We start from the raw sequence: 26,045 nt of genomic DNA, 5'->3' as shown, positions 1-26,045 counted from the left end.
TTCTATAATCCCTTTTTTTTTCTAGTTTTTTTTTTCTTTTTTCAAACAATATGCAGAGAAAGGAGGGAAAAAGTTAGAATTCTATGCACTACTACCCAGGGCCTAGCACCCTCCAGCTTCCAGCAGAGCTAAGGGAGCAGAAGGTTTTTATTTTTTCCCACAGAGCATGATGGTGTTAATCCCATAAAGTTTTTGTTGAGACAAGAAGGGATAAAAATGAATTTGGAACAGAAAAGGGTAGAGATTCTTTTCCCATTGAATTCTGCTCAAGGTATTTCCCCCCCAAACAAGTTGAGAACCATGGTATCAAGGAGAAAAGACTGGGATTTCAAAATATAGAATAGATAAACAAGATTATACTGTATAGCACAGGGAAATATATACAAGATCTTATGGTAGCTCACAGAGAAATGTGACAATGAATATATATATGTTCAGGTATAACTGAAAAATTGTGCTCTACACTGGAATTTGACACAACATTGTGAAATGATTATAAATCAATAAAAAATGTTAAAAAAATTTAAAAAAAAAGGAGAAAAGAGACCTCAGAAGCAGGATGACTGAGCACAAGAGGAGAGAAAAATAAATGAAAAGACTGCAATTTGCTCCCAGGGACTGTAGAAAAAAATTTTTTAAAGGTTGGAATCCATCAGTGTTCCATTAGACATCTGCTCCTTCATCTTCCTCTCCTTCTTCGCCATCTCATCATTTCATCTTATTCACCTTCATCCTCAGCCCCTTCTTCATCAGTATCTTCCTTCTTCTTCATCATCATCACTTTTTTCTTCTCTTTCCCCATCATCCATGTCAGGAACCAAGTAGTACTGTAATAGATTTGGCCAAACACCATCTTTGATGACCTCTCCTAACTCATCAGCACCTGCACCAGAATGATCAGTAAACCAGGTGAAGAAGCTCTCAGGTTCCTCATGCTGTCTCTTTCTACCAGCTTTATTCTGTTTGTCTTGAACATTTCATCAAATCCTTTCCAGATTTCCATTTGATTTCAGTGGACTTTGAAGATAGATCACCACTCTCATTCAGATGAAATTCTTTTGAGAGAACTTTATTTTCGAAGTAAGAGTTTTGATCAAAATAAAAATCTATTCTGTAACCTGATTTAATGTCTTCAAATTCTGTCACTTCAACTCTTGTCAAATAATGCAGCACCTCTTCATCCTCCTCCCTAAGCAATGCAGACACTTGTGGGTGGCTGACAAATGTTCCTACCCCCAAATTTGGGATTTTGGTGATCAGTTCCTACCTCTTCTGAGAAAAATGGTTGGCAGGGTTTGTTATATTTCTGATCTACTTTCAAAATTTCCTCACTAGCTGTTCATTAAGTCTGTCTATTCATTTTGTACTTCACCAGTATGTTCAGTTGCTTCCTGTTGTGCTTTTTCTTCCTTCGGCAAGTTCGGAGAGGCTTCGTGTTCCCTTGGGCCTGGGGGCAGGAGTCAGTCTCGGTTTCTTTGGTTTCTGGCTCGAGGTGGAAGTGCAGACTGGTGTTTGGGGCCACGCTGTGAGAAAAGGACTTACCCAAGGGAGGCACACGTCAAAGGAGCTGGGAGAACTCTCTTTTTCTGTACTTCAGTATGAGAATTTTTTGTTCCTTGGTCATTTGACATTTATCTTAACATTTTAAAGGAATTCACTCAACCTCATATGAGTATGCTATTACCACTAACTTTAATTCTCTCCCTTGTGTAAAACCAGCTCTTAAAAGATGCGTTTCCAATTTTCAATTAGTGTGTATATTTTGATTTGCTACAAATGAGTATAAACTCTAGCATAGTAATGTCTGTCCAGCAGAATGCTGAGCCACACAGCTTGAGGAGAGTAGAGTACAGTCTGCTGTGAGTACAAGAGAATGGAATGTGGAATGCCGTCCAGCACTAAGGGTCACAAGTTCTCTGGAATATATGAGGGCTTTGCCTCCTGAGTGAACGGACAGTGATAGATAATAGTGCACACTGGTCACAGGATAGGCTCTCAGGCCCAACAGCCTACAGTCTTATCTGAGTTTCACCACCTACTTCCTGTGTAACTTTGCGGAAGTCCCCTTCCTGCCCTGTGCCTCAGTTTCCCAGTCCATAAAATGACATTAATTCTCATAAGGTGAGAATTAAATGAGTTGATTTACAGAAAAGGTTTAGCATAGTGCCTGGCGCATAATAAGCATGGCATAGTTGTTGACCATCATCATGATTGTCATTCAGACGGTGACAGAGACCCTTGGGAGCAGTGCCATAACTGTGGATGCTTTCGTAGCTACTGGGAGATATTGTTTTGCCATAGAAGTGATTGTATTGCAATTTTTGCTAACTTTAGGATTGTTCTAAGTTTTTTAATTCCTTTAAATATGCTACTCAGAATTCTAGAATTCAAAACTGGAGGAAGCACAGAAAAGCTAAATACCTTGACTATAGACAGACCACAAGACTCTGTGGAATGTGACTGAGGTGCACTTTAGCCATATCCCCAAATTCATGTATACACCACTACAGAGAAGGTAGCTCTGGGATCCCTGCCTTCCAAGCCACACTTCCAGTGAGTGGGCTGTAGGAGGAGTCTCTTCCAAGGTGTTAATAATGAATGAGTACTATACGGTAAGGTTGCCATTACACATTAGTAAGGAGAGGGAGGATTAGCCAATATTTGGGGAAAAAAATAATTGCAGCATACAAAAATAAAGCTTAAAAGTCTCATATATTAATTATAGCTAAATGTTAACAAATAAATAAGTATAAGGTTCCAACCTTTTATGATGGTTATGACCATTTTAATCATAAAAGCAATGAATCATAAATGTGATGTCCATAGATTTTGAAAATGTATTTTTTAAAAACCAACAAAACAATTGGAGAACTTAAGCGGAAAACCAAGAAAAGTAACTACAGCATAGGTAACAGATGTAGAGCTAGTGTTCTTAACGTATCTAGAAATTAGATAAATTAGATAAAGACAAATACCTTGAGATAATATGTAAAGGACACCAATAAATAATTCATGAAATGGCCATAGACATATGAAAAAACTTCTCTCTCAGGATCAATAAAAGTAATGATCATTGAAAATGATAAACTATTTTCCTTCTTCCACATCAACATTAATTTTTAAGGAACAATAATGCACAGTATCATTAAGAATGAGGTGAAATGTATGCTCTCAAGCCCTCCTTGGGGAGGATGTGTTGGGTCACCCTTTCTGTAGGGCAATTTGGCAGAATCAGATCCATTGATTCCAAGTTCACTTCTAAGAATGGGTCCAAAGGAAATAATCAAAGATGCACAAAAAGACATATGTGCAAGAATGTTACAGCATTATTTGGAATAGCCACAGAATTAATAATTCCCCCTAAGGGAAAATAATTTAAATGTTCAATAATAAGAATGATTAAATCAACTGTACTAATGGGATTTTATGCCACACTTTATAAATAACATTTTTAAATCTTACCTTATAACATGGAAAAATATTTATGATCCAAATATTAAGTTTTTGAAAAAGAGCAAAAATCAAAATTATATGTACAGCGTGATTTTTTTTTCTGTAAAATGTAACTCTAGCACTATGCTTAGAACTATTATTCACTGGTTGTTACAATATTAAAATACTCTATATCCTCATATCAGTAGGGATTGCTCCAGCCATTCCCCAGGGACACACACACACACACACACACACACACACACACACACACACACACTCTCACACACACATTCTACCCACAATCCAGCACCTAAAAAGTTATCAATCCTGCTCCAGCAGTTAGGCCTGCCTCTGTTCTGATGGGGGACCTGACAAACCAGTCATTAGATCCTTTTAATATCGCTCTTGATCTGATCCCTTATTGTGGAAGAATTCAGAGTGGGAAGAGAGACAAAGATTTACTTAATAAATGAGTAACAAAATGGCCTGAGTGTTAGCCACACTTACACTGGATCTCAGAAAATTTCAGTCATTTTCTTCAAGTTCTATGATTGTATTCTAATCCATAGAAAGATCACAGTGTGGGAAATTTGGGATTTGCATTGCTACCCTGGTCAGCTAGTCCTGCCCCACCAGCAGCCAGGTCCCCCAGGCTTCAGCCACAGACACGAGTCCACAGTCCTAGGGTGCTACCCACCGCAGGCTGTAGCACTTTCCAGAACTTTCTCCTCCTGTTCTATGCCTCCTAGCCTCACAGCTTTTGTACCTTGTAACTCTTATGCTTGTTCCTCGGGAACTTTTATATGCCCTTTGGGTTAGCTTACTTGTTTTCAGTCATGTCCATTTTGGGTGCAGAATGGGGGGCAGGAGACAGATTAGATTTTGAGTGGGGAGACTGAAAAAGCAGAGGCTCACAACTGCACATTCCCGCTAGCATTTCTCCCCACTCCCATACTGCGTTACACAAGCAGGTAGAGGAACAGAGGCTCCAGGATGGAAGGTGGGCGGGAAGCAAGCCCACCTGCCACTAAGACAAGTTCATACAGCACATCAACATCTTAATGGTGATTTTCCTTGAGTACGTATTTTCTTCTTATCTGTATTCTCATAATTTTTGTAATCCAAAATGAAATAACTTATAAAATGTCAGATCAATTAAATCAAAATATCTGGGGTTAGTTCTCAGGCATCAGGTTTATTCTAATCTCCCAAGATTATTCTAATGTTAAACCAGGGTTGAGATCCAGGGGTGCAGTCAACCTCAATTTACAAAATAGAGAACTGAACCCAGAGTAACACACTTGGCTGATACATTAGTTGGTCAAAAAGAAGGCTCTTTATGAGATTTAACTGAAAAGTCAAATCTCTTGGTTACTGAGAAGTCATTTCTGTTGTTCCTTTTTCAGAACTCACAATATTACATACAGCCCTGACAATACAATTTAAACCCGCCTTACTTAACCATTTATCTGTAGTACATGAGAATTGAGGGAAGCTGATCATTTATTTCAACTCTATTTGAAATGCTAGCAATATGCCTTATAAAACTTTAAAGGAAGAAGACCTTCTTCCATTACTTTTCCTAATTCTATTCCTAAGGATTAGGAAGAATGAGTTTTCATTTCGTGTATCTACTCCTCTTCAATTTGCCAATGGGGAAAGAATATGCTGATTAAATCAATAAACATATTTATCAAGTGTCCACAATGTATCCAACACTACTCTAACTTCTACTATCTAATGTTTGAGTTTTTTTTCTGTAATAAAAGCAAGCCACACTGACAAAATTCTAGTGGGGTTACATGAAGGGTAATTATTCACCAGGTTGGGTCTTACTCTGTGCCTTTTATAAAGCAACAGCCCCAATGTAGTAAGAAGCAATTCCATTCAATTGCCTTCAAATATCTTTAGGAACCCATGAGACAGTCATGAAGAGGTAGAAAGCAGGGTCCAGACAATGAAGACATCCATGGAAACCCAGCTGACTGAACATGGCTGCAACAGGGCTTCAGGAGTGATGCAAAGCTAAAGAACTACAGAGTGATAGATTTGTTCAGTCTCTAACACTTAGACTTGCACCCAAATTACATTTGTTTTCTTAAACTATTTTCAGGAGATCAAAACCATTTTACAAGTGGCCACTGTAGAGGGCCACTAGGAAGATGCCTTTTAAAGGACCCAAGGAAGACCCACTTCCCCAAATCTGTTTCAGCCCAATAGTTCATAAACAGCAGGTGATTCAATTTTTTGTTTCTCCACAGATGTGCAAAAGACACACAGAATATCAATCACAGAAGGAACCTTAGAGGTCAACTTTCCACTCAATACGGACATCTCAAGAGTATCCCAAGATATGCCTGATCAGAATCTGCTTAGATGTAGGTAGTGATGAGAAGTACACAGCTCACAAGATGATCCCTTCCAGTTCTGAGCAGCTCTAGTCATTAAAAGTCTCAGTTATTCCAATTTCTATCCACCCGAACTAGTTCTTCCCTCTGGATCTACAGAGAACAAGTCCAAACTCTTCCAGCTTTTTCAATATTTGAAAACAGCTGTCATGTCCAACTGAGTCTTATCAAAACTAAACAAACCCTGCTTCTTCACCTATTCTTCACCTTCCAGAGTCTGCAGTTAAAAAGGCAAATTACTGACATGAACACCTGCCATTTCTGGAAAGTGAAAGAAGTGGGTAGTGTCATACTTTTGATCCAGAAAAAAATAAAGAAAATCAAAGGAAGGGTGGGCAAAATAACACTTGTCTTATTTTTCAATTTCCAAAGGCCAGAAAGGCTAGACAGACTTTTATGAAGGTTACTTCAAGAAAGTCATCTAAGATTTATATTGGCCTGCTTACCAAGAACTTCTTGACACAGTACTTTTAATATCAAGATTTCCACAGGACTCCAGTATGGGATAAAACCCATACTACATCAATCAATCCATTTATTGCACATGTGCTAAAGGTCCTATGCATTAAAAATTGAGATCTCTTTAAGGATTAGTATTATTAAAATGAAAGTTCATTCTATGAAAATGTATTCCAGGGAGGCATCATTATTACCGAAGTTCAATACAGACATGCTTCTTAAAACAGCCAATTCCACTTGCCAGCACTCTCCCCCACCCCATGTCCGGTAGAGATGCTAACCAGGGAATGGCTTTCACAGGTCAGAAGAATCACCCTGAGGAACACAAAGATGCTGAGATTCAAAGAACCACAACGTGTGTTGCATCACAAGTCTGGTTATGGAGAAAGGCCTGATTGTGGCCAGATATTTACCCTTGAGATAATATTGTTGCAAGACTTCCTCCCCACAGAATGAAATCCCTTCTTTTCCACTCCCACGGCATGAAGGTTGCTTTGAGTATTTGTTCTCAGCTGTTACATGCAGAAAGCTTGGAGCTATTTTTCTCTTTAAAATGTTAGAAAGAAACTCTTTTTCTTCCTCCCATATGACTGGCACTTCATAATACACTCTTACAGCCTCAGCCAATACACCCTGAGGGACTGGAGGAGAAAACATGAGAAATAGCAAAATGTTTCAGCTCACAAAATGTCTACAGCCTGCTGATCAAGGCAAAGAGTCTCATTAAGGGAAAAGAAGACAGAGGTTCCTCTCCATGTCGAAGTATAATACATAAAAGTGACATGCTTTGAATTCTTTGTTGCAGGCATTGCATTTTATGTGGACGAGCTCATTTAGCTCTCAGAACAACCCTACGAAGTAAATACTATTCTTACCCATTTGACAAGTGAAGAAAGGGAATAGAGAGGTTAAGTAACTCACCCAAGATCACACAGCTAGCAGTGGCAGTGTTAGGATTCAAACTCTGGAGACTAGGGCCCAGAGCCTGTGCTCCTATCATTTTCCTATATTGCCTCCATGTGTATATGCTGTGTGTCACATGATATATAGGATGAGTCACATGAAACTAACGTGGTTTCGATGGCAGCCAACTGTATCAATGACCTTAAACTTGTTCCTGCTTGGCCAAAGTGTTCCCGACTGGCTTTTAATTCTACCAGCAGAACTGGTAGCGTCCTGGCCCAGGGCCCAGGTCAAGGCCCACAGACACTCTTTATCACCAGTGGGTGGCAATATTGTTACATGGAGCCTCTGGGGAGCAGCAAAGGCCTGGCATCTTCCCTCAAAGTGTATCACTCTAGGCAGCCCCCAAAATACAATCTCTGCACTGTTCTAAAGCACCCAGGATAATCCTGTGGGAGGATAAACAAATCTGGGTTAGGAGAATGCCCAAGAAACTCTTCATTTAAATAATCCTTCCTCTGTCTTGCTGTAATATCCCTGGTGTATCTCAATCATAAATTACACACGTGTTTTCCCAGTAAGTCATGTCTTCTTTCTAAGGAAAAAAGACTCTGCAACCTTTGTACCTGCAATTTCACGAGCCTACAGTAGATGTTAAGTAGATGGATGAATGAATAAATTTCAGTTCTTTAGACACAATCAGTTCCACTCAAAAAAACAATCTAAGAAATATCTGCAGAATCCTCTTTAGTTGCCCAAAATGAATCCACACTTCACTGAGGACTCTCAGTTCAGCCACCCAAGGGTCCTCAGAATAGAATGAGCCAAAGAAATCCTCTCAAGACCCTTGGTCTGGACTCTTGAAACTGAAGTCCCTGATCTATCCTTATATTGACCTGGCTGTGCCACAAAACGATCGCAGCTTAAGCAGAACAAATGCCAAGCTAACCTCTGAGTAATTTCAACAAAGTGGGCTCAGTAATTTAATGTGATCAAGGGCTTTCCCAAGGAACTCCACAATAATCCAGGGACAGAGCCACTATGAGAAGCTCTAGAAAAGGAACCCACATCTGTACAAAATCTGAGAAGCTCTTGAGGAAGACTCTAATCCAAAACATTTCTAGCAGCCTGTCATATGTCTGAAGTCCCACTATTCAAGACTTGGGCCCTTGGGATTAGGTAGATCATTTGCAATACCCCCAGAAAACTGTTCACAAGGTTTGTAGCCAAGAAAAATGAGGGAAATAGATGATTTCAATAAAGTCTGTCCTAATTTTCAAGTCAAAATTAATAAAAATTTAAATATGTACCTTTTTTTTTTCTAATTTACTAGGGTATTTATAAAGGTCAGAATTAGCAAAATACATGTGTGTTTTTCCTTTTTCAGCACCTTATCAAATATCAAGGACTTGTTTTCTCAGACACACTAGTCTCTGTCTACCCTTCTAGTAGTAACACATTAATGTAAACCTAGTAAGACATACTACTCTCTCAACATTTAAAACTTGGTGTATTTTGATGATTATAAAAATACGTAAGTTCATTATAGAAAATTTGGAAAATACAGAAAGTTGTGAATAATATCTAAGAGATTACTGATGTTTTGATGCAGGTTCTTCTAGTCTTATATTTTTTGTATATAAATATATACATAGATAATTTTTAATAAAATATAACCTACATCTGTTCACATGCTTCTTTCATCCTATTTCCTTTATGTCTGTTTTCCATTTTCTCTACTTTCAGTCTCACTCCCTCTGTGAATTTTAGAATTTCTCTTTATGCACCCATATATAAGTCTGTCTGTTTCAACTTTCACACAGTTAGGGAGGCAAAAGCTATTCAAACCATGCTCCTCCTCTAAAGCTGAATGGTAAGAAAGATAAATAGATGACAAATTGATGGTAGACAGATGATACTAGATAGATAGATAGATGATAGATAGATAGACAGGTAGACGGAATATAGATAAATAATAGATAGCCAGATGGATAAGGAAAGAAGGAAGGAGACAAGAAAGAATTTATGTATTAATAGTAGTAGGCTTAATTATTTGCATTGACTGCAATTTAAATTGACTGTTTCTACACAATTTCTATGGAAGTTCCTTCATTTCTTATTTGCTAATCACTGTGTAATTTAGTATGGTTTCTCAGGGTTGGAAGAAACTCTGAGGTACATTCTGTTTTGCCTCACACATCTTCCCTTCCCCCTACCTTGTGCTTCACTCTCTGTCTGAATTCTTTCTGCAACACACTTCTGTGGTGACTGTCTAGCCAAGGTTGACCATCTTTAATGACAGGAAGCTCACTAACTCTTGAGGTAACCCAGAACATTTTTACAGTGTTCTAAAACTTAAAATACCCTTCTGTCAGTCTCACTCGCTGCTATTTCTAACTGCTAGAGTTTCACAGAAGTATTTAACCATAAAATTTTCTGCTTAAAAGCTCTTTGAAAAATAATTGTTTACAGTAGCATCAAAAAGAATTTAAAAAAAAAACCCCAAACAATAGAAATAAAAGCAAGAATAAACAAATGGGACTTAATTAAACTTACAAGCTTCTGCACAGCAAAGGAAACCATAAGTAAAACAAAATGACAACTTACGGAATGGGAGAAAATTTCTGCAAATTAAATCAACAAAGGCTTGATCTCCAGAATATATAAGCAGCTCATATGACTCAGTAAGAACAAAACAAACAGCCCAATCCAAAAATGGGCAGAAGACCTAAACAAGCAATTCTCCAAGGAAGACATACAAATGGTCAATAAGCGCATGAAAAAATGCTCAATATCACTAATTATCAGAGAAAGGCAAATCAAAACTACGATGAGGTATACACCTCACACCAGCCAGAATGGCCATCATTCAAAAGTCCACAAATGACAAATGCTGGAGAGGCTGTGGAGAAAAGGGAACCCTCCTACACTGCTGGTGGGAATGCAGTTTGGTGCAGCCACTGGAAAACAGTATGGAGATTCCTCAAAAGACTAGGAATAGACTTACCATATGACCCAGGAATCCTGCTCCTGGGCATATATCCAGAAGGAACCCTACTTCAAAAAGACATCTGCACCCCAGTGTTCATAGCAGCAGTATTTACAATAGCCAAGACATGGAAACAGCCTAAATGTCCATCAACAGATGACTGGATAAAGAAGATGTGGTATATTTATACAATGGAATACTATTCAGTCATAAAAACCAACAACATAACGCCATTAGCAGCAACATGAATGTTCCTGGAGAATGTCATTCTAAGTGAAGTAAGCCAGAAAGAGAAAGAAAAATACCATATGAGATTGCTCATATATGGAATCTACAAAAAAAAAAAAAAAAGAACATAAATACAAAACAGAAACAGACTCAGAGACACAGAATACAAACTTGTGGTTGCCAAGAGGGCAGAGGGTGGGAAGGAACAGGCTGGGATTTCAAAATGTAGAATAGATAAACAAGATTGTACTGTATAGCACAGGGAAATATATACAAGATCTTGTGGTATCTCACAGTGAAAAAAATGTGACAGTGAATATATGTATGTTCATGTACAACTGAAAAATTGTGCTCTACACTGGAATTTGACACAACATTGTAAAATGACTAGAACTCAGTAAATAAAAAAAGTTAGAAAAAATAAACAAATAAATAAATGATAAAAAAAAAAGAATAAAATACTTAGAAACAAACTTAGCCCAGAGGCAAAAAAGACTTGTACACTGAAAACTACAAAACACTGCTGGAAATTAAAGAAAACACCAATAAAATGGAAAGACATCTTGTGTTTCATTGATTAGAAGATAATATTGTTAAGATGTCAATACTACCCAGAGATTTACAGATTTGTTGCAATCTCTATCAAAATCCCAATGATCTTTTTGCAGAAATATAAAAGTCCATCCTAAAATTCATATGGAATCTCAAGGGACCACAAATAGCCAAAACAAACTTACCAAAGAAGAACAAAGTTGAAGGTCTCTCACTTTTGATTTCAAAGCATATTACAAATCTACAGCAATCAAAACAGTGTAGTATTGGCATAAAGACAGATATATAGATCCACAGAACAGAACTGAGTCTATAAATAATCTCATACATCTGTGGTCAATAAGGATACCAAGACCATTCAGTGGTGGAAGAAATGTCTTTTTAACAAATAATGCTGGAACAACTGGACAGCCACATGTGAAACAATGAAGTCAGACCCTTACCTTAAAACTGTCTATAAAAAATAACTCAAAGTAGGCCAAAGATCTAAATATCAGACCTAAAACTGTAAAACTCTCAGAAGAAAACAAAGGGGGAAAGCTTCATGACATTGAATTTGGCAGTAATTTCTTGGATGTGATGACAAAAGCACAGACAACCAAAGATAAAATAGACAAATTGAACTACATCAGTGTTAAATGGTTTTGTGCATCAGGACACTTTCAACAGAGTGATAAGGCAACCTACAGAATGGGAGAAAATGTATGCAAATTATGTATCTGATGAGTTAATATCCAGACTATATAGAGAATTTCTACAGCTTAACAAACAAACAAACAAACAAACAAAAAACCCAATTAAAACTGGGCAAAGGACTTAGACATTTCTCCAAAAATATACAGATGGCCAAAAAGCACATGAAAAGATTCTCAGCATCACTAATCATAGGAAAATGCAAATCAAAACCACAAGATATCACTTCACACCCATTAGGCTAGCTATTATTAAAACAAACAAACACATGAAGCAAAAACAGGAAGTAACAAATATTGATAAGGACGTGGGGAAATTGGAACCCTTGTGCATCGTTGGTGAGAATATAAAATGTTGCAGCCACGTTGGAAAACAGTGTGGTGTTTCCTTAAAAAATTAAAAATAGTATTATCATGCTACCTAGCAATTTTGCTTCTAAGTATATACCTCAAAGAACTGAAAGCAGAGTCTAAAAGAATTATTTGTATACCCATGTTTGTAGCACCATTATTCACAATAGCAAAAGGTGGAAACAACCCAAGTGTCCCCTGATGGCTGAATAAATGAACAAAATGTGGTACATACATACAACAGATTATTATTCAACCTTTAAAAAGAAGGAAATTCTGACACATGCTACAATATGGATGAATCTCACGGGCATTATGCTAAGTGAAATAAGCCAGGCACATAAGGACAAATACTGTATGATTCCACTTAAATGAGGTACCTAGAGTGATCAAGTTCATAGAGACAGAAAGTGAAACGGTGGTTTCTAGGATATGGAAGAGCAGGAGAAATGGAGAGTATTTGTCTAATGGTACAGAGTTTGAGTTCTGGAAGATGAAAAGAGTTCTGGAGATAGTGGTGATGGCTGCACAACAATGTGAATGTACATCATGCCACTGAACTCTACACTTAAAAATGGTTAAAATGGCAAATTTTGTTATGTGTATTTACCACATTTTTAAATTAAAATTTAAAAACCTTCAAATATCTGAAAGCAACCATCATGACCACACAAGAGTAATCTCCAGAGTAAACACATCTATTTCCTTTCACTGTTCATCATATGATATGAAGTCCAGCCATACTCCATTCTTGTCACTCTCCTCTGAATGTTCTCTAGCTACCTACAGCTCATTTAATCCATAGGCTATAGACTTCATGACACTGACTAGTTAAGAATGTACAAAGTCTATTACCTCCCTCAGTCTGGTTACTAGACTATTATTATTGCAGCCAGGAATCCTACTAGTTTATTGTCACATTGTTTATTCCTTTGCACTAAATGCCCAACTAAAAACCTAAATGCTTTTCTAATATGCCACCACTTAAACTTTTTGTTAGTTAGAACTCTTCAGTGATTAAAAAGAAAAGTAAACACATTTATGCAAACTGACTTAAGCAAAAAAGGAATTTATTGGCATATGTAAATGTTCCAAATGGCTTAAGGTATGGCTTCAGGAATTCAAATGATGTCACCAGGTCTCAATTATTTCCTTCTCTTAGCCCAGCTCTGCTCTTCTTGTGTTGTCTTCATTCTTAGGCTCTCCACCCATATAATATCCCCCCCCATAGCTCCTAGGTTCACCAATGGTTAAAAAAAAAAATGCTTCCTCCCAGAAATCCCAAAATATCCAGAGTATCATTGCCTTTCATGGATTCTGATTGGGCCACGTCCCTGTACCAATCTCTGTGGCCAGAATAATGCTTGTGCTGAATGGCTTAGCTCTGGGTCACATGTTCTGTCCCTGAGCAGGGATATAGTCAACTCCACTGAATCAGCTTGTGGGCTGAAAGTGGAGAGGAGGTGGTCCCTAGAGAATAACCAGGTTAAAGTCACCAGCAGGGTGAGGAGATATTGAGGAAAAAAAACTACAGGTTCAACCACCCTTCAATTAGTTCAAGTAGTTTATGGAACAAGAGACATTACCCTATGTTTATCCCTATTAAATACAGTCTTATTAGAATCCTTCTAATTATTTGGCAAATTATTTGGGATTCTGATTCTATGAGGCAATGCATTTCTTATTTCTCTCGGCTGTATATACTCAACAGTGTGATTAATGTGCCTTACAGATTTTATTGCACTCAGTGATGCGGTTATAAACACATTTATGTATGTTATATAAACATGTTGTATAAGATATAAACAGGCTATAAACACAGAGTTCCTTAGCCCACCACCAGGATCTTCCTTCTGAAATGACATCACCAGCATCTTTGGATGTGGTACAACTGGGTACCAAGCCCATCTCTGTCCTTAAGTCTGGGCCCTATTTCTTGTGTCCAAAGATATCATGAGCAATCTTAACAAAACATCTAGGCTCCTGGGTGGGTTTCTAACAGAGTGAATGCTCTATGCAATCTATGAATCCTTTATCTAGCCATCATCAGAGAGACCTTCATCTGTACATGTCCCAGATTTCTAATGCTGTCTAAACATGTGCACGCGTTGTGCACACGCGTGCGCGCACACACACACACACACACACGTATAAATGGTAACAGTAGTAGTAGCAAAGTATATACGGCATTTACTACATGCTATGCCCTGTTCTAAAGGCATATAAGATTGAATATTAACTCATTTATTCTTCACAGCAACCTTATGAAATAGGTGGTTGTCATCATCATCATCTCCATTTGAAAGATAAGGATACTAAGGCCCAAAGAGGGTAACTGGCCCAAATTTACACAGCTGGTTAGTACACACCAGGACTTGAACCCCAATGGTGTGGCTCCAGAGTCCTTAAACTTACCACAGAAGTGACATTTGACCTTGACGTCCCTCCCTTCTCACTTCCAGCCCTCAGGCAATGCACAGGTGAGTCAGCTTTGAAAACAACACCTGCAGTAACAAATCTACCATGGATAAATTAGGGAGAAATCACTCACTTTACAAAGCAGTTTGTTGTCATAAGTGAATCATTTTCAGTGACAAGCTTCTCCTGGGGCAGGTTAACTGGTTTAAAAGTCATTAATGACTTCCCAGAAATACTGGGACAGAGAAACCAAGCCAGAGGGTTAGGACCACTGCCAACTAAAGATCAATTAGAACTGTAGACTCTCTGGCATAATGTCTACACTAATAGAAAAACACAATTTTAGAAACTTTTCTCGCTTGCATGCATTTTCCCTGAACCCATGTGTGGGAGAAGTTGTTTAAATAGAACGCCTCGGCACAGCATCTCACAAAGGGTATCCCCATAAACAGAGCTTGTCTCCAAGCCCTTCCAGTGCTCCCCTGGGGTCACTTGACTCACAGTTCTGTTGTCACCTTTGGCAGTACTATTAGTTGGTCCAGTCATGCACAAAGGTATAATAAAGGTGGCTACCAAATTCAAGGGAGTTGCATACAGCTCTGTTTCTTCTGGAAACACCATGTCATGAAATCCCAGATGGTTCAGATGAAGGGCTTTTGGTGAAGGGACTACATACAGAGATGAGGCAGGGTTGAAAGGACAATGTATTACCGGAAGGAGTCCAGTGAGGGCTGGTTCTGGGGAGGAGGATCCTCCTGGTGGAAGAGAAGCAGCTACTGCTAGACCCTGCACTAGGGGAAGGCAGGAAGAAATGCCCCCTCTTTCTCTCTTCTCCTATCATTCTCCTGTCAGTGCCTCCCATGGACACTAAGGGGCAGGGGGCCTGGGTGATACAGCTAGCAAGGGTCAGCCCTCAGGGTACAGAGCAGGAGGAAAAAGGTAGAGAGTACATCTGGAGGACAGAGAATAAGGAGCACAATATCTCTTTCAAGTGTGGGTAAACTGAGTCATTGAAAGGGAAAGTAACATGTTTCAGATCAAAAAAAGGGAAACCCAGAACCAAGATGAGGGCTCCACTTCCCAGTCTGGTCTCACTGATTTCAAGTAGTCTGAATGACTGGAGAGAATCATTAAATCTCAGAGGACATCTAATCCCTCAGGCTCCTTCCCAATATATGGTGACCCTACAACATGGCCCACAGTGGTCAACTTTTCTTCAGAAGTGGTGAAGGTGTGTGTGATCAGGATGACTCAGTCTTCTGCCTGGATTCACCAGAGAGGTTTTCATGAATCACTTGTGTGGGTGATGCTTTGGGTGTTGTTATTCTTTCAGTGAATTCTCTCCACACACTAAGTGTGTCTCTATTTGATTCATGAAGGTGATTCATCTGAGGAAGTTGACCTGAACATGGTTTATCAAGCAGCATCTAATGGAGATGTCAATGCTCTGACTGCTGTGATTCGGGAAGACCCTTCCATCCTAGAATGCTGTGACAGTGAAGGTGAGCTATTTGTGCATTTTGAACCCTGCTCTGTCATTTTAGAGATGGCCTCCAGATGTGAGCAATGTTAATAAAATTATATTTGATAGGCCACTTTGATACTGGAGAAACAAGGAGTATCCTGCCTATAGCCATGTATAGGTCCCTTAGTATTTCATTTAATGAGAGTCATGGACACAAATCTTCTAATTCTTTTACATCACTTCTTCTCATAAAGTTGGTTGGTAGAGTTTGTTTTCAGCTTCTTTGTATGAATGACTAAAGTAGATAAGCTAAGTAGATAGAAAGGGGATATGGAAAGAGGAGGACATTTTTGGTAGCAATGGACATTGGGAAAGTGTGACTATGAAAGCCAGAGAGTGAGGATTTCTGTTTCTAGGAAGATGGAGTAGAAGTAGTACATTTTTATTTATTCCTTTTGCTAAATACAACTAAAAATCCTGAACATTGTATATAAAATAAACATAAGAACACTCCAGAAGGTGGAGAGAAAATGACAAACTAGGTAGGACCTTGGGACCCAAAAAATGACAAAGTGGTAAGTTTCCTGGATTTCCTTCTTGCCTTATAATCCCCAGACTTGGTGCCAAATAAGTCAATAATGCAGACATGCCAACAGACATAGACCAAAAAAGCCCCTAACAAAAGTCTGTTCTCTAGCCAAAGAACCAAGAAAGGGCCACATAGCAAGACAGAAAACTTTGAGACAATAGAGTCTATTCCACCAAACATCACTTCAAAAAATGAAGGAAGGCAGGAAGGCAAAGGAAGGAAGAGGAGAGGGAGGGAGGAAGGAAGAGAAAGGGAGGGAGGGAGGGGAGGAGAGGGAAGGGAAGGGAAGCAAAAGGAAGGGAAAGAAAAGAAAGAAAAGAAAAAAACTATGACAACAGCCCCATGCATCTAACAAAGACCAAGTGGGGAGACTGGACCTCCACCTCTACTTGGTAATAAGGTCTTCGTCTCCCCATCCCCCTACCTGCAAGGGCAGTGTCACAGGAATCCTTTTTGAGAATTAGGACTTTCTCTACCACCCAGTAATGAAGAGTCTTCTCCTACTTAGATGTCAATGAAGGCTAAGTGGGGAACTTAAACTTCTTTTTCCACCTGGCAATAATAAGGTGGTATCCCCTCATTTCTCCTTTGGAGCAGTGTCAAAGAAAGCAGCTAAAACAGAGGGTTTAAGTAAGATTAGGCACGTCATAACACAATACCCCAAATATCCAAGTTTCAATAGAAAAATCACTTATCATACCAAGAAACAGGAAGACCTCAAACAGAATGAAAAAAAGACAATTAATAGATCCCAACACTGAGAGGAAAAATGTTAGAATTATCTGGCAAAGATTTCAAGTAGCCATGAAAAAAAATATGCTTCAATGAGCAATTACGAACATGCTTGAAACAAATGAAAAAATAGAAAGGCTCAGCAAAGAAGTAACAGATATAAAGAAGAACCAAATGGAAAATGTTTAAACTGAAAAATACAATAATTACAGTTAAACACTCAAAGGCTAAGCTCAGCAGCAGAATGAGGAGGCAGAGGAAAGGATCAGTAAACTTGAAAATAGAGCAATAGAAGTGAGAGAATCTGAACAACTGAAAGAAAGTAGGCTTGAAAAATGAAGATGAAGAAGGAGAAGACAGAGGAGAAGGAGGAGGAGCAGGAGGGAGAGGAAGAAGAAGCGGCTGCCTCAGGGTGCTACAGGACTGTAACAAAGGATCTATCATTGGTTTCTCTGACCTAGTATTTCTGAGAAATCATTAATGATTTTTAACAGTTGACCTATCCCAAGAGGAGCTTGGGATTCCCTTATCATGACAATAAAATGTTTTGTAAAGTGAGTGGTTGCTCCCTAATTTAGCCATGGTAGTTTTTTGTTTGTTTTTAAAGCAGGCTTACTTGTACATCTGTGTTGGGGCTAGAAGTTGGAAATGAGGAGAGTAAAAGGTTAAATACCACTTGTGTGATAAGTACAAGAGTCAGACTAATTGCACTCAATCCTGGCTTGTACTGACTGACTATGAATGGAAACAAAGATACAACATATCAAAACTTGTGGGATACAGCTAAAGCAGTGCTAAGAGGGAAATGTATAGCACTAAATACATTCATTTAAAAAGAGAAAAAGTATCAATCAATAATCTAAGTTCTCACCTCAAGAATGTAGAAAAAGAAAAGTAAACTAAACCCAAAGCAAACAAAAGATATAATAAAGAGAAGAATAGAAATCAATGAAATTGAAAACAGAAAAAGAAAAATAGAGAAAAATCAATGAAACAAGAAACTAATTCTTTGAAACTGTCAATTAAATTGACAAACCTCTAGCAATGACGAAGAGAAAATGAAAGAAGACACAAATTACAACTATCAGGAATGACTCTGCAGACATCTGAAGGATAATAAGAAAATAAAACAACTCTACACTCATAATATGACTAGACAAAATGGATTAATTCCTTCAAAAAAAGAGATAAACTCTGCCATAGTTCATCCAATAGGAAATGGATTATTTGAATAATGCTATAATTATTAACAAAATTAAATTCATAATTTAAAAATTCCCAGGAAAAGGCATCATCAGGCCTAGATGATTTTACTGGAGACTCCTACAAATTCTTAAATAATTATTAATATCAATTCTACATAATCTTTTTCAGACAAGATAAAAGGAGGAAACTTCTCATTTACATTTATGAAGCTACTATTACTCTGATATCAAAACCTGACAAAAAATGATGTGAAAAATAAACCTACAGACCAATATTCCCCATGAACATAGATACAGAAATCCTTAGCAAAATATTAGCAAATAGAATTCAGTAATATGTAAAAAGGATTATATACCATGACCAAGTTGTTTTTTTCCCTAGAAATGTTCTGTCTGGTTCAATATTTGAAAATCAATCAGTATAATCCATCATATTAACCAGCTACAGAAGAAAAATTATGTGATCATATCAATTGATGCAGAAAAAGCATTTGACAAAATTTAACACATATTCATGATTAAAAACTCACAGAAAAATAGGAATAAAGGGGGAACTTCCTCAATTTGATTAAGAGTATCTACATCCCCAGCACCACCACTTAAGAACTAAAGAAATAAACCTGATCACCTCCCCCCACCAAAAAAATAAAAAATAGTACTTTACATTCATTGAAAAAAAAATTTTTTTTTAAAGAGTATCTGCAAAAAACCCTAGAGCTAACATTTTACTTACTGGTGAAAGCTTGAGTGCTTTGCCCCTAAAATCAGGAACAAAACAAAGATGTCTACTCTCTCTCATATTCATCATAATGCTGGAACTTCCAGCCAGTGCAAAAAGGCAAGAAAAGGAAATAAAAAGCATACATACTGAAAAGGAAAAAACAAAACTTTTCCCTTCTTTGCACAGCTTAGAAAGTCCTAAGGAACCTACTAAAAGAAAAAAACTTCCAATACCTGGTAAATCCAGCAAGGTCACAGGGTACAAGATCAATACACAAAAACAAATTTATTTCTATATACTAGAAATGAGCAAGTGGACACCAAAATTAAAACCATGATACCAATTAAAATCACTCAGTAAAGAATATTTAAGTGTGAATAAAACAAAACATGTACAAGACTTGTATACTGAAAACTGTAAAATGCTGATGAAAGAAATCAAGGATCTAAATACATGGAGAGATGTACCATGTTCATGGATTAGAAGATTCAAGGTGGTACATGCAGTGCTCCCCAAATTCATATACAGGTTTCATGCAATTTCTATCAAACCCCAGCAAGACTTTTTATAGATTATCTAAAAGATTATACAAGATTATCTGAAATTTGTATAGAAGGCAACTAGGAGAAACTAGGATAGATAAAACAATTTTAAGAAAGAAGAAAAAAGTGGGAGGAATCAGTCTACTCAATTTCAAGACTTATTATATAGCTACAGAAATCAAGACTGTGTATTGGGTGAGGGATGGACACATAGATCAATGGAAAAGAACAGAAAACCCAGAAATAGACTCACACAAATATGCTCAACTGATCTTTGACAAAGGTCCAAATGTAATTCAGTGAAAGAAAGCCTTTTCAACAAATGATGCTGGAGCAATTCAAAACACCCATAAGCAAAAAATAAAATAAGGAAATAGATAAAGAGAAGAAAGAAGGGAGTGAGGAAGGGAGGATGGAAGGAAGGAAGTAAAGGATGGAGGGACCCAAGGAGGGAGGAATGGAGAGAAAGTAGAGAGAGAAAAGAGAGAAGAAAAAGGAGAAAGGAAAGAGGAGAGGGGAAGGAGAGAGAGAGAAAGAAGGAAATTTTGCCACTATTTAAGACATAACAGTTCATTCTTGATTTTACCCAGTACAGGTGCTTGAAAGAGTATTAAAAAGGAGAGATATGGAGAAAAACTGGGTTGCAGGCTGCAATCTTTTGGTAAGAACAGCAGTCCTAGAATTTATCCATTCTCAGGGATCTCTGAGGTCATAGTTTGCAATTCACCTGGAAATAAATCACAATGTCTATGTGAATCTACAATCAAAAGGCATCTAAACAAGTCTCAGCTGGGCAAGGGACTGTGTCTGACGTTGTTTTCTTCACCTGGAGGAGTGTGAAGTACCTGGATTCTGCCTCACCAGCCTGGCTTGTTCTAACAGCCCTGCAAAGTCAGTCAGAATGTGTGATTTCATCTGTGTTTTTATTCAGGAAGAAAACACATGAAAAACCAAATACTTGGCCTATAGTGATTCTAAAAACAAAGAAGTATTTCAGTTAAGATGGCACCTTTTAGCAAGAATTTGTGCAACACATGGTTAGTCTACCATCACTGCCCTATATCACTTACCACCTCCAATAAAAGTGTGCTGCACCTGTCTGCCTGGCTGAAGTGCTTTCCAAAGACACTTCCAGATTCTGCATTGTTCAAACCAAGTCAGAATAAACCTACCTGTTACATCCCAAATTGTGCTGATTCCCAAGGTAGTAATAAGCAAATTTTATCATCTGCGCAAAATGTCCTAATCAACCAATTACTGAAAAATTATAAAAGATTTAATAGGGCCAGAAAAATACATAGTTTATATAAATGTAGCAACAATCATCATCTCTCTTCAGCTCAACAGCTGGGTTTGTGTTGAGGGTTGTTCATTTATCTGCAAAGAGCATAATAAATAAAAAGGCAAAGTCCGTTCATAAATTTCACAAATCAAACATTTTTAAAGGCTGTTGAAATGTCTCATTCCAGGATGTACACCCTTAATGCATGCAGTTTCTGGACGTCAAGTGGACACAGTGAAGCTGCTGTTGAAGATGGGAGCAAATATTAACATGCAGGACGCTTATGGCCGCACAAGTCTCTGCCTGGCAACCTATCTGGTACCGACTGCGTGTGTGGCGGCATTAAGGAGTGGAGTGGACTAAATGTGTCATTGTGGGGCCCCACTTGCTGAAGAGTGTTCTTGGATTTATGCAGCTGGCCGATAGAAACAGAACTTGAAACCTTTGCTTTGATCATCTCCAACATTTATATACCACTTAGAGTTGGTTTCATGCATTTAAGTCATTTTGATTTTCCTAACAATCCTCTAAGTTAGAGGTGATACCAGCATTAGAGAAATATTCTTTTCCATCTTACCTGCATCATAATTTCCCCTGAGGCATTTCCAGACACACTTGGTACTCCTTCTAAGAATGCCCTCCATTAAATGCCCTTCAATGAAAGAAAGCAAGCTTCATTTCACTCTATTCTGTATGCTAGTGGCAGTTAACTTTAGAAGCCATCTGAGTGGGGGTTAGCATTTGAAGCTGCAGTTTACCTCTCTGGGGTAGGACTAGTTGAGTGGAGGCTGAAGGATAAGCAAAGTGAGAACAATGAGAACTGGGAAGAGTGGTAGGTAGGGAGTAGGGGAGAAAGACCAGATTCTTCAGGGACAACACCATTCATAGGATTCAACCCACAATCAGTGTTCAAATTAAAGCTTGTATAGAGCCAGTCCTCAGTGCAGGAGATTTCAGTCTAGCATTTCCCAACTTTAGCTCAAGCTTGATACGACCTTACTGAAAAACTTCAAGCCTGTCTCCTCTCAAATCTTCCCTGTAATCTTTCTGGGAGATCCCAGCGCTATCTTGAGTCCATGTCAAACAAGTCCTCCTTGGTGCCATGTGAGGGTCATCACTCTCTCTCCTCTCCAACACAGCTCCTGGAAATCTTCATCAGAAACCACTGTTGCTGCACTGATGCAGCTTCTTGCATTTGCTGTCGCTGCCCATTGACAGTGGTGAATTAGCCCATGGTATCCTGAAGCTGCCCTGGCCAAATGGAACACTCTCTTCCCCAAATACCCACCTTCGTGCCACAATCTAGCGTAACTTGCAGTGAAGCATTGCCCAGTTCTCACAGAGATTTTTCTTTAGAAACTAGCCTTTCATTTCTTATTTGCATGCCCTCTTTCTCTAGGACTCACACATGAAACTGGGAAGAATTTTTCAAAGTGTTGGAGTGCTTGTTTCAAATGTGGGTTCCTGGATTACACCCTAGACCTTCTGAGTCAGACACTCTGGGAGCAGGATGGGGTTGTGGGCGGAGGGAAGTACCTGCATGTTAAACAAACTTCCCAGGCAATTTTTATGCTGTTCAAGTTTGAAAAACACTGGTCTGTAAACACTAGGTGAAGTCCAGTATCTCAGACATACCTATAACTGCCCTCCCAGCCCCCCTCCCTTCTAGCACATGCCCTAACAACTGCTCTAGCTATGGAGATTTCTGGTGTCTGAGCTGAGCTGAAAAGAGGAAATTTGGATCAGGGGATGCAGGAAGGGATTAGAGATGGTTTCTAAAGTTAACTGCCACTAGCATACAGAATAGGGTGAAACGAAGCTTGCTTTCTTTCAAAATTCTAAAATTCAAAATTTCAGATTTCTTGGGCTGGAGAGCCACTTAAGAACTGGGAAGAAGTCCTCCTCTAGTTCACAGCGAACAGTGAGCCTAGCGAGGTGCCGCCGTTGCAGAGAACTCTTTCTAGGAATGCATTCTAAGGAGCTGCATGGGGAAGTTTGCCTGCATGACAGCATGTGGCACTATCCTCTTAATGTTGACCTCACCTCAGTTTGGACCCCCAAGGCAGGGCTCTTCGCTGGCTCTCCTGAGGCTCCTGGGAAGGATGGGGGTAGGTGGTGTGCTATTGATGGCACTGTGAAGCCCACCACTCCCTCTGGCAGTGTTTGAATTCAAGTATTAAAGGGCAGCTTGGCAAAGGGGGCACTTAGAAATTGGCTCAGTCACAGCTTCAAACTCACTGTACAAATAAACTTACCATAGATGCATGACCTTAGGCAAATTTCCTCACCTCTTTGTGCCTCTTTCCTCATTTGAAAAATGTAGTAAAAATAATACCCTAAGTTTATCACAAGTGAAGGAGAAACATATGCAGAATCACCCAGCACATAGTAGGTAAAAGACGTATTTGTTAGTTCTGAATAGTGACCATGGGTTTCAGATGTGTTCAGTGGCTTTCTGATTTCTTTTCTGAAGAAAAGAAGAAAAAAAAAACAAAAAAAAGAACACATGCACACATAGTTCCAGGAAATGTTGCAAAATGATAAAAATGTTTCAAACCCTCCCCCATCAGAAGATTTGTTTTTCAAAAACTAAACCTTAGGCAACTCTAAAATTTGGCAACTCTGAAATTTGTCCAGCATTCCTTTCTTTTGGGTCTTCTAGTCATACTTTTCCCTTTTAATCAGAGAAATTGATGACGTAGACATTAGGAACTAAAACTAGATTTAATACATTGGTAAACTATGAATCAAGGTTGAAATTACTTGCTTCTACTTAAAACTTAGATATTATTGGTCAGTTCTACAAAGCCATATTCAATAAAACCTATGAATTTTGATGTGCTTTTGTTGAAAAAAAAGTTTTTTCTAGACTTTTCAGAACCCAAATTTCTTTTCTTATCATCTCTTTTTCCTCCATGCACTTAGTAACATTTTTATTTTTGCTTCTAGTATGGTGAGGGAAAATCTTCAGTCATCTTTCTCTTAACATTGGGTAATCTTGAGACTTAACTATACAGGAATAGAAGAAGGCAGGACAAAAATAGAGAATTATTGTCTTATTCTTCATAATAATAGCTTCATTTACTTAAAAGCCTGCTTATAATTGGGTGAGTAACCCAAGTGATTCTGGATGAATTTAGGAGACATTCTCCTTGTCATGTGAGCCAAACTCAATCATCAGCAGGGTTGGGTCAGATGATGAACAGAATGGGAGGACTAGCCTGCAATTATATTTGCCCTTTGAAATAAGGAGAGACGTGGCCCAGCTGTGCTGACCAAGGAAGGGACAAGGATGAGATGTAGCAATATCAGGTCTCAATCTGGGTAATTGGTAGACAGCAGGGGGTTCACAGGAAGTTACTTGAGGAATTCATAGGTGGGTAAAGCACAATAATGGGGAACCCTGAGGGGGTGCTGGTGATACCCCCAGATTCAGCAGGAAAAGATCACCAGAGTAGCCGAGTCTCAGCCACTGGAGTAGGTGGTGCTCAGCATAGAATTCTAGGTATCAGAAGAGGGAATGACTAGATTACTAGAAAGGGAACTTGGAAAAGAGGACAAAGGGCTGTTTATCAGCTATAGATAGACTGAGGCATCGAGTGGAGGCTGGGACTCAAGAATGACGCAGGAGCCCAGTTTTGGAACTGGACCATGACATCCGGGTGAGACCATTGACAAGCATGATTTGGAGCTAAGCCCACAGAATGAGGCTAGAGCTGAGTAATCACCCCATCACATGCCACATTTGGCTCTAGGAACTGAGTATAAAAAGTGGAGTACACGCGAGTGGCCCTAGAAACGGGGAGGTGCAGGTAGAAGAAAGAGTCTAGGAATCAATCTGCGTCTGACAGGGTGAAGTTCCTCCACAAAACTCAGGCATCCATACCTCAAGACTTTCAGCCCTCTGTTGTGTAAATTCGAGTTATAGTCCTTAACCACTTTAGGTCAATAGAACATGTTTTTAGCCAAACCAAAGAAGAAAGGGAAAGAAACTTGGAGAAGGTTTGTTGGATTGTGTTATGCAAGATTGTGTTATATAATGATGCTCTTGCTCTTCCAGGGTTGGCTGGAAGGTTGTGTGAGTCTACTAAGAAATGGTGCCAAGCACAATGTCCCAGATAAAAATGGCCGTCTGCCACTGCACGCTGCCACCGCTGAGCCTGATGTGAGGTGAGTAGCCAGGTTCACACGACGCCCAAGTTGGGAAGCACCCAACTTGGATTAGAAGATCATCTAATCCAACCCTCTGTGGCGAATAAAAACAAAATCCATCCCATTTTTGGGGGGTGGGGGAGTTGTAGCAGACAGGACTACATCTCAGTGAATCAAAATATCCTGGAATAATCTCAGTGCTAAACTCAGTCCCCTCCTACTTCAATAAAACCCTTTTCTTCTAGTCTCTGATTTAAGAAAAAATGCTGTTCATCATCATCTGAATTCATATATTCATTCATTAAATTAGTCAGTTATTAATTCAATAACTATTTACTGAGTGCTTATTATGATCCAACCACTGTTCTAGGCCCTTGCAGTTCCACAGGGAGCAAGACAGCATCTCTGACCTCACAGTGACTTAAGTGGCACACTAGTAAACAAATAAATAGTATTATCTCAAATAGTGCTATGAAGGAAACCAAACAGGGTAGCAGAGCACTAGCTGGGCAGAAAGGTTAATGTCTGAACTCAGAGTCATGCCAACGTTTATGGGCTGGAAGGAAGCAAAAACCCAGCAAAGGAGACTGAGACAGGAGACTAGTGGGTTAGAAGGAAATCTAGGAGTGTATGCTGCTGGAAATCATGTGAAGGAATGTCCTCAAATAAGCTAGATGATCGAGAAGGTCACATTTATGTAAGAAGTTGAGCGACAAAGGAAAAAGTTTTGCCCAGACCAAGTGCAGTTACCCCAGTCCACTGTACTACATGGCTTAGATCACCAGTCTTTTGAAAGTCCCTCCTAGCAGCTTGATCACTGCATTTCCCACTGTGGAATCAGCAACATTCTGGGCACTTCTTGAACCTCTGCTGACAGAACAGGCCTCTGGCAGGAATTTCTCGTTCCCCAGAGCTAGGCAAC

General features: G+C 38.9%; 1 protein-coding gene and 1 pseudogene across 1 annotated transcript in view; one reads left to right on the top strand and one right to left on the bottom strand.

Moving 5' to 3' along the window:
- The window catches only part of ANKRD55 (ankyrin repeat domain 55), a 376,849-nt gene that overhangs the window by 305,093 nt on the left and 45,711 nt on the right, over positions 1-26,045 (top strand). The window contains exons 6-8 of the mRNA XM_031445357.2: positions 15,815-15,937; positions 21,159-21,289; positions 25,032-25,141. Coding sequence (XP_031301217.1) covers positions 15,815-15,937; positions 21,159-21,289; positions 25,032-25,141 — 364 coding nt within the window. The remainder of the gene's footprint in view (positions 1-15,814; positions 15,938-21,158; positions 21,290-25,031; positions 25,142-26,045) is intronic.
- On the bottom strand, positions 390-6,359 carry LOC105087156 (protein SET-like; annotated as a pseudogene).

Source organism: Camelus dromedarius, chromosome 3 (genome assembly GCF_036321535.1).
Source record: "Camelus dromedarius isolate mCamDro1 chromosome 3, mCamDro1.pat, whole genome shotgun sequence".
Classification (NCBI taxonomy): Eukaryota; Metazoa; Chordata; class Mammalia; order Artiodactyla; family Camelidae; genus Camelus; species Camelus dromedarius.
Note: the sequence above shows the minus strand (reverse complement) of the source record. Positions and strands in the feature narration are given on the sequence as shown.